Source organism: Enhydra lutris, unplaced genomic scaffold (assembly GCF_002288905.1).
Source record: "Enhydra lutris kenyoni isolate GAN:26980312 unplaced genomic scaffold, ASM228890v2 scaffoldscaffold16, whole genome shotgun sequence".
Lineage (NCBI taxonomy): Eukaryota > Metazoa > Chordata > Mammalia > Carnivora > Mustelidae > Enhydra > Enhydra lutris.
This window is the reverse complement of record NW_019154100.1, coordinates 25,495,308-25,504,877: the sequence shown is the minus strand read 5'-3', so window position 1 is coordinate 25,504,877 and position 9,570 is coordinate 25,495,308. Positions and strand designations below refer to the sequence as shown.

The following is a 9,570-nucleotide window of genomic DNA, read 5'->3' as shown; positions in this document are numbered from 1 at the left end:
TGAAAGAGAAATGCATTAAATCCTCGGGGAAATTAAACCCAAATAATCCAATAACAGTCTTACAAAATTAACCCTAGACTATAAATTGAATTAATTGCCTCCTATTGTGGGGATTCTTGGCTGGCACGGACCAAAACAAATGAGGCCAATGATGTCAACTGCCTGAAGAGAGGCTGTGGGCAGTGGGACCTCAGGGTACCCAAGAGTTTACGCACTGTTGTTTTTCTAATTTATTCTGGAGATCTATAATCCGGAGAAGGATCTTCACTTCCGCCCATCACAAACCTTAAATTATGGCACTTTGTGGGAGTGGCTCGAGGTGGCACAATCCTTGACACAAAAGGTGCAACTTTGTGACTTGTTCTTTTGTGAATTCACCTCTAAGTATCTGTGTCTAGAAGTAGCTAGAGATCAATCACTGTAAGGTTTTTGTCTCCTGAGAGGGTTGAATGGGCAGATGGGAACAAATAATGATTTCTCTAGAACCTAGGCAGTCTAATGATAAGGCAGGTCTTTAAGAATATCAGTCATGTGCTCCAAAAGAGACTCGCTTTGGCATTTCAGGAAATAAGCATTTATTTCTATAAATTCTTTTCTGATGCCATGATGTCAGTATGCCTGTGGCAATGCGAGATTACCCAAATAATACGGGCCAGGGGAGCAACAAAATTAGCATGTGTGTGACTTACCAAACCTTTGCCAGGGTTCTTAAGGGCTCTGAGGAGGAAGGTAGGATACTGCATCATCACAGAAATACAATCCCAGTGATTTATACAGTTTTGCCAAATAAGGCCCATGGGGAAAATACAAAAGGCCTAGAACTGCCTCCAGCTTCTCTTGAGACAGCCTGTTTGTCAAAATGCCTAGCTCATGGTCTAATGCCCTCCTTTCACGTCATAGCTGACATTTAATCCTGACACTTTTTAATAACCAAACAGCATTTTACGAAAAGTTAATTAATGTCATTTTATTTGGGTACTATGTGACTTAGAACTCTTTTTACATTCTGAATTTTGTTTGACATTTTGAAAATACTATGCCTAACTCTTTTGTGTGGATTAAAAAAAAAAAAACAGCACTTTTTTTAATATAGCTAGCATGAATTGAATACTATTTTTTTTTTCCTTCTCAAGAATTGACACAAACACCAAAATATTTTTCATTCAAGCTCAAAGAAATGAAGCATTCTGTTTGTTTGGAATCTTAATTACCATGGTCCCAAACTTACCTAATTAGAAGCTCCTTCATAATGAGGAAAATTATTTTCAAAGTTAATGAATTTGCAAACAGGAACATTGCTGCCTTTCCAGAATGAATTACCCACATTCCTTAAATATATAGTTAAACACTAATTAATATCAGTACTTAAAATATGTGGAATTGGTTTCACTGATAAATCAAACTTTCCTTTGTTTTAGACAGTATAAAAAGACTACGATTCCCCTCCTTGTAGACATCAGGCTGCACACAGAAACTTAATTCTAGATTCTGAACAAAATGAAAGTTATTTCATCAAAATGCTTCATTTTAGTGATTTTAGGCACTTCAAGCTTGTTAACATCAAATGTCTTTTGTTCAGATGAATTAATGATGTCCAATCTTGCCAGCAAAGAAAATTATGACAAATATTCTGAGGTAAGTTTTTTAACTCTAACATGACTAATATTAACTATATATTTGTCCTAAATCTAATGCATTTTTATTTTATAAAGAAAAAGGAATAAGTTTGTTTGTGCTTTGTTGTTTGTCCAATTGCAGCCTTCCATGACAGTGCGTTGATGTAACTTGTATTTTTTAATACAACAGCAAACAGTCTGGCATAATGACAATTTATGTACAGGATATGATACTTAGCAAGCACAAGGTACATTAATAATTTTCAATTGACTCAGAAGTACACAGTTGTAATAAATAGTTGCAGAAATAAGACCTGGATATATTTCAGCTGAACATTTGAGTTGTCTTCGACTACAAACAACAACAACAACAAAAATATATAAGGATTATCTCTTCTACTTAGTAATGATGAGCCAGTAAGTTTATGGTACGTCTATATCAAAGTAACGTATTTATCCTTAGATGGTGGAATTGCAAGATATTTCTATTTTCTTCTTTATGATTTTATATATTTTCCAAACTTGCTGAAATGAGTATGTATTTCTTTTCACAATCAGAGAAACAATCATTTAAAAATCTTCATAAGGACAAATTTTCATGGTAAAGCTAAATCTAATTAAATATTTGCTGTATTTTAAATGGTTCATTTAAGATTGGTATGTTAGGGGTACAGTAGCCCACAAACCAAACAGTGCTTTCCTAAAAATGTAGTTGCATACTAATAAAAATACAATCAGTTTCTTAGAGCAGAGCTCTGAATATGAGCAGGTAAGAAAGACAATGGAGCCTCCTCTAACTCTACCCGAAAACCTGGCCAGCATCTCTGTTTTCATGTATCCGCCACTTCAGCATTTAAAAAGAGGAGACACAGGGATATGAAGAGGCAGTGGGAGGTTTCTCTAAAATCAAAATATAAAAATACATGAAATATTTCATAAACAACATGGATCAAAAGCTGAAGGAGAACAACTGCAGTAAGATAAACTTTTTCCTCCTTTCAATACTTTGTGTGCTCCTGCTGCTCAAACACGTTGCTGTATTCACTCTATGGATTTTAGTAATATTTTACGGTTGTCTTACAATAGTCCAGGAATAGAGAAACTGGACTGCTTTAAGAAACCTAATATGAACTATTTATTTAAAAATTCTGCCTATGAAAACACAAACTTTGTTTGTTGCTTTAACAGTTCTGCAAACTGAAGTCTGGATTTAAGTTAATTTGGGGTTTAAACCTATTGCCTATAACAATAACTTATGTTTTTAAGATTCTTTAAAAAAAACTTTTTAATTTTTTTTTATTTTTTTATTAACATATAATGTATTATTAGCCCCAAGGGTACGGGTCTGTGAATCGCCAGGTTTACACACTTCACAGCACTCACCATAGCACACACCCTCCCCAATGTCTGTAAACCAACCACCCTCTCCCTCCCCCCTCCCCCCAGCAACCCTCAGTTTGTTTTGTGAGATTAAGAGTCTCTTATGGTTAACAAAAACTTATTTTAATATACATTTCCAATCATAGCCTGAAGGAGACCTTAAGGGGGAAAAGGAAAGAAGTCTGAATTTTGAAGAACTAAAAAACTGGGGTCCAAAAACTGTCATTAAGGTGAGTGCACCCGCAGTCAACAAAATGCCACACTCGGCAGCCAACTTGCCGTTAAGATTTGGGAGGACCGTGGAAGAAGAAAGAAGCACTGGGGTGATGGCCAATCTGCCTCTGAGATTTGGAAGAAATATAAAGGAAAGCATCTCAAGACATGTTCCTAACCTGCCCCAGAGGTTTGGGAGAACAACAGCCAAAAGTGTCGCCAAGGCACTGAGTGATTTGCTCCAACAATCCATGCATTCGCCATCTGCCAGTGAGCTACTCCATGAACTGCCAGCCTCAAGAAATCCAGAATTCTGATCAAAAACTCCCATGGTAAATACCCGAAAACCAGTCAAAATGCATGGGCTCTTGTATATAGCTGGTCCAGAAACGTGAAAAAGGATTACCTCTTTTCAAAAGAAATTTCTCAGAAAGTTAAGTGTCTTAGGAGGAAAAAAGCAAAGAGAAAGGGAAATAAGTACCTAAACTGAGACCTACAGAAGGCCAGATATAAACATGAGTAGCAGTAGGAAGTAATGACGTGGCTTCCCCTAAGCCCCACATGGGCATCAATCTCATTACTCTATAGCCACACACTGAGTAGGAAGATTCGATGACGTGATTGGGAATTAGGCCTGTGACATATAGTCCAACATTTGACCTCTTTAATGTGAAAGGTCCCGCATGAGGGAGCTATCTACAAGGACAAAGGAAGGCATCCCAATACCCCAGGTCTCAAATTCAGAAGGTTTTCTTCCTCAACCTTAAATCAAATTTTTTTTAATTTTTCTGGACCTCATTTTATAAGTGAGTTCTAATTCAATCATTGTTTGCTTTAGTAAGTATTTATTAAGTTATCTACTATGTACAAATCAGAAAGCAAGAGGTCCATAAAATTAATAGGCAACTTACCTATTATTTTCTAATAGAGTATATATAAAAACAACAAAACCAACAAATTTCTATAAAGTGGAACATGACACTTTAATTAAGGCCTTTAGAAAGGAAGGCAGCAAGCTGTGACACCTTAGAAGGGAGACATTTTCAGAACATTCCTGGTTTTATTTTTTACCATGGCTCTTATCCCTATCTGACATATGTTCAGAGTCCATTCCCCCTTACTAGAATTTCGGGCCCATAAATCCCATGCTTTTGTCCACTGCGTATCCCCAGTGCTCAGAAAAAAAGAGAGAGAGAGGAAAAAAGGAGAGTATTTCTACATGTGGAAATCTGAGAAATTTTTTTGAGTTAGACTTTGAAAGATGGCTCTGTTTTGAATATTCAGAGACTGGTGGGAGGAGAGAAGATACTTTTAGGCAAAGAGAGGAGTATGAACCACAGCTGGGGTTCAGTTTGGTGAAAGCAGCAGGGGTATGAAGAGGAGAGGAAAGAAGGTAAGAAGGCGAGGAGGTTGGGGTAAGAGCAGAAAAGTGCACTCGGGGCTCAGTAAAGGATGAGTAAAGGACATTATTCATCAAGGAAAGGAGAACCACTGACATTTCTGCTCAAGTCCTGAGATGTAACACAGAAGCAGAATTTGGCAGCTCACCAGATGTTGGCAGTGAGACAGTCATGAGGAAGAGGGATGAGTCAAGGGTAAGTTGGTAAACCTGAGTACGCACCCATTACAAATTAAGGTTCTCATCAACATCTCACTCGTTTCAAGTGCAACACAATTCAACTCAAGTATAATTAGGCAATTAGGATCATGGCTATATTTTTGTATGTATTCATGGCATTGTTATGATGGATGAGAACATTTTGTATGGCTTCCATTTTAGGAGACTGGGATTCAAGAAAATAGATGGTGTGGAACTGAAACAAGAAAAATAAGCCTGGACCTTGTCCCCGAAGACAATTTAAGCTGTGATCTGTAATCTACAAGCAACTCTACAGTGAGGACACCAATGGATGAAGAAGAGTCACTGTATTCTTCTGATGGGTTATCATTGACAACAATTTTTCTTCGTCACTAGAGCTAGTATCTTAAAAAGTTATTAAAAAAACAATTTAAAGAATATTATAATGTAAATATGAAATAATTTTTGTCTAAATAAAAAGAACATGGCAAATACTTAAGAAGCCTCTGGTAATGAGGAAAGAGGGAAGAGGGGGGCACGGGGGAAGGCTGAAGCCATCTCACCATCTTATGTAAAAATCATAGACACAGTCACACTGAAATAAAAAATTAAATAGATGAATAGCCTGACAAATGTTTTTATGAAATTTAAATAATTTAAGAGAGTAACATGGTTGACAAGTGAACAAGAATAACAAATCACTTACAAATGTGTTTTTATACACCCATTTTTTTTTCCATTGCATCAACTGTTAGTGATTCTATGATAGGTTGAAATTTTTCTAAAAAGAGAGATTTTTTTTTAAGGCAGTTATTAGATACCTCTTTAAGTGTCTCCTCTATTTGGAAACTTGCTTTCTGGTGTATCTCTTTTCTCATTTAATAGTTCAAGTTTTTGATTTGCAGAAAAAATCTGGTCACTCCTAAACTAACAATTTATAAACACAGTACACTACAACACAAATGCACAGTTATTCAACTTTAGTCATAAGAACATGAGGTCCCTAATCAGATATAGCTGGTTTACTGAACAGTCTCAAGTCCATAGGGTGCAAATAAGAAATGGTGTTATTGGGGCGCCTGGGTGGCTCAGTGGGTTAAGCCGCTGCCTTCGGCTCGGGTCATGATCTCAGGGTCCTGGGATCGAGCCCCGCATCGGGCTCTCTGCTCAGCAGGGAGCCTGCTTCCTCCTCTCTCTCTCTCTACCTGCCTCTCTGCCTGCTTGTGATCTCTCTCTGTCAAATAAATAAATAAAAATCTTTAAAAAAAAAAAAAAAAAAAAGAAATGGTGTTATTTTCCCTCCTATCCTGCCCCCAGCTGTGCTGTGTTGAATGTCCTTTCCCTGCTGGGTAGTGATTCCTTAATGAGAGACCCTGGACAGAGTCTATAACCTCCTTGGTCACTTCCTGATATTAAAAAACTCAGTCAAGTCCACAAGAAACAGACTCTTAACTACAGAGAACAAACTGATGGTTACCAGAAGGGAGGTGGGGGGGCAGTAAATAGGTGGTGGGGATTAAGGAGGGCACTTGCTGTGATGAGCACCAGGTGTTGAATGGAAGTGTTGAATCACTATATTGTACACGTGAAACTAATATTACACTGTATGTTAACTAACTGGAATTTTTTTTAAAAGAAAAAAAAAAAAAACTCAAGTCCAGTTAAAGATGCCAACTTCAATCCAAAGCAAAGCTTCCCATCTCCCATTGCTGGCTGGGCTCGAGACTGGAAGGACCTGAAGAGGTGAAAGGGGCATCTCTCTGTTCTTCCCCTCTTCCTCCTCTTCCTCACCTCAGAGGAATGATAGGCTTCTGGAAAACAATATCCTCTCCTATTTTCTCCAGGGTGTCTGAATGGGCAAAGGAGAGATGGGGTAGGGGGTCAAGAGTAGCCTTTGTGTCTTCTCTAAATGATGAGACTGCTTCTACAAGTGAGTTCTTCAGGGAGCCCTATCCAGGGCAGTGACCTGAGAGACCAGGATGCTACTTGATCTCTTCCAACGACCATTACCTCATCTGTACTGCGCCTAGCTTCTTACTGCCAGAAAGGAAGGCTAGAGCCAACCACTTTCTCAGCATCCACTTAATCCATAGAAAACACAGTCATCCCTCTATGCCGAGGGCTGGACTGCACGCTGCCCCTCGGCTGCTCCATGCTGAGCGCATTTGTCTCCAGCCCTCTTTTCCCTGTTTAGGAGGGGCAGGGGCAGATCAGTAAGTCTACTGCCTAAGCAAACAGCCAGTCAGAAGTGAAGTGCCAGTGCCCACTTCATGCCCCTGCTCTCAATGAGGGGTTTTCTAGAAACTTCTCTAGCTTGGCTTCAGGGTGAGGAGCCCCTGCAGCGGGGCCTCCTCTGGGCCTGCCTCTCAAACACAGCTGGGAGGGGCTTCTGTGGCTCTACCACCTCTTTGTAAACCCTGAAGGAGTGTTGGTCCCTACCATCCACAGTTTTCATTATAATACTAGGTGTTTTGGCAGCTTTTACATCCAGATTTGGTCCCTAGTCACCAATTCTGAGCAACAGAGAAAGTATCACGCAACATCCTGATACACTAATAAAGAAATAAACAAAAAGCCATGTAATCCCTTCATACTATATGACATGGGGAAATTTCTTGTCATATAACATGAGTTCTTTACCTAAACCCTTGAAATATATGGAAAGTGTCAGGTAAATAACGGCTGCCAGCTTTCCCTTACCTACTTGGCTTGTTCGCTGGCTTCCCCAAGAAACCATTCACACAAGGGAATTCACAATTTTGCTAAGCATTTGTGGGATCTTCAGAAGGGGATCTCACTCAGAGCATTTCACTGAAAAAGTTTCAATTGGACAAGCCTGTTCTGCCGAGTATCTCTTTAACTGGACAACTAGTAGGTTTCCCTCCTTCTTCACCCCAGGGTAACATCGTGGATGTGCAGCCCATGCAGTCACACAGGGCCCTTGCTTGGTTAAATGCTCTGTTGTTGCCTTCTGAAATTCATAATAAATTTGAAGAAGGGGCCAGTATTTTTATGTTGCAGTGGTTCCCTCAAATTATGCAATTTGTCCTGTTCCCCCAGACTTGTCCTTCTGGCTCTTCCCACACTTCCAGTATTCCATTTCTCCCCATGTTTATTAATCAGAGCAGCTCCCATTTTCCACATAAAACCCAAGGGTCAGCCGGTCACACAGGCCTGGGAGGTCTGCTTATATCATACAGCTGATATCAGTATAACTGCACAACTTGTAAGATGTGGTCAAATGCAAATTTATTTTTGTATCCCACTACCTGCTTTAAGATGTAAGGGACAGGAAAGAAGGTATACAGCAATTTTCCTCTGGTCCTGGATGGACGCTTAGACAGATGCCCTGAACCTCACAGGTGTTGAGTGACGTCAGACTCTTGGGTCTAAGTCAAAAATGTGGAGTCTCAATTTCACTGCGATCAACATTTCAGTCTGTGTTCAGTCATCCATTAATTCATTCTCTACTGTTGTCACACCGGCCTGAGTTCGGGGTCAGGACTGTACTCAACTTCTGCCTCCATTCTAGGCTCACCTGATTTCCTCACTCTGGCTGCTTTGTTGAACTCTACTGGGATGGAAGACAGTCTGAGATCAAAGTCAAAGGGATAGGACAGTTCTTACCAGGGTGGATGGATTCACCTTTGGGCCCCATTTCTGGGCCGCTCTCCCTCCACCTTCTGTTGCCCATAACACCTTTCAACTCCCAAGCAGGCCTCAGCTCCGACCTTAGGACTCAACCATCCACTGCACACATGCCCATTTGTCTTCTGAAGGGCCTCTTCAGTAGGATTCCAGATGGTTCTCACAAACCTCTCTTTACCAAAGTCTGGTCACACACGGTTCACCCTCCACACTCCCAACACTCCTCTGTTATCCTGCTGCTGCCAGAGCTTTAGCTTTTTTGGCCTGAAGTTGGGCACCAGTCTTTTGTTTCTCTCAACCACACGGAACACATTTCTTCGTCATACGGAAGCCCCTCCTTGGTAAAGAGTAAGAAGCGTAGTAATCTCTGACACCTGGGCATGGGAAGGGGGCATTCAGAGTGAGGGAACAAAGCTCCTCAAAGAAATCTCTTCATAAACCCAAATCCTACCCTTTTATAATCTCCACATAGGTAAAGGGATTGAGGATTAATGGAACCTCTTGCAAATGGTGATTTCGCTTTGGAATTTTAGTCTGTTAGATTTTGATGTTTGGTTAAAACTTCTTTTTTACATCCTTTGCAACAGTGTTGGAGCTATCCTTACAAGGAATGCTTATACCTGCTAAAAATGTCATTTTCTCTGAATCATTACACATATATATGAATCTTTCTGAAAAAGAGTCCAGAGTTCTTGGGTAAATTCTCAGTGGTGTTTCCATAAAGCTTAAGAATCACTTCAATAGAAGATTTTTATTTCTAGAATAACTTTAAATTAACATCTAATTCAATTTATAAGTAAATATTGTTATCTAATTAGACAATTAAGTGCAGAGAACGTAATGCCAAAACAATCAGAACTACTCAAGTGGCTTAACCTGATCTTCCTCCAAATTCTGACTTTTTACAGTAGCATAAAATGGAAGTGACATGGTAATTATGCCCTTCTCCTTAATGTGCTTTCCTGGGCACATCCCCAAAATATCCCATTCTATACCCTTCCTCCTCTCTTCCAATACTTCCCTTCTTTCCCACATTCCCATATTCCATTTGAATTGGTCCTGACCTAAACCTCAGTCAGCCTGTAAAGTGAGCAAAGTGTAGGGGCTTCGGGAAAGCTGGGATGGGCAACATCA

General features: G+C 39.7%; 1 protein-coding gene across 2 annotated transcripts; it reads left to right on the top strand.

Moving 5' to 3' along the window:
• Window positions 1-1,451: 1,451 nt before the first annotated feature.
• LOC111147453 (neuropeptide VF precursor) lies at window positions 1,452-5,088 on the top strand. 2 transcript variants are annotated; one of them, XR_002640627.1, is made up of 3 exons: window positions 1,452-1,635; window positions 3,143-3,541; window positions 4,990-5,088. XR_002640627.1 is itself a non-coding variant. In XM_022503464.1 (2 exons), exons 1-2 carry the CDS (start codon window positions 1,498-1,500, stop codon window positions 3,524-3,526), a joined length of 522 nt encoding a protein of 173 aa, XP_022359172.1. The 2 variants fall into 2 exon arrangements, 1 of the variants encoding a protein (XP_022359172.1); XM_022503464.1 differs by lacking the exon at window positions 4,990-5,088 and having other exon boundaries at window positions 1,498-1,635; window positions 3,143-3,526.
• Window positions 5,089-9,570: the final 4,482 nt, after the last annotated feature.

Bases quoted from the DNA above. Each gene is read 5' to 3' on its own strand.
- LOC111147453 (XM_022503464.1), top strand. From the start codon at position 1,498: ATGAAAGTTATTTCATCAAAATGCTTCATTTTAGTGATTTTAGGCACT. The intron at 1,636-3,142 runs GTAAGTTTTTTA...TTCCAATCATAG, and splicing joins ATTATGACAAATATTCTGAG to CCTGAAGGAGACCTTAAGGG.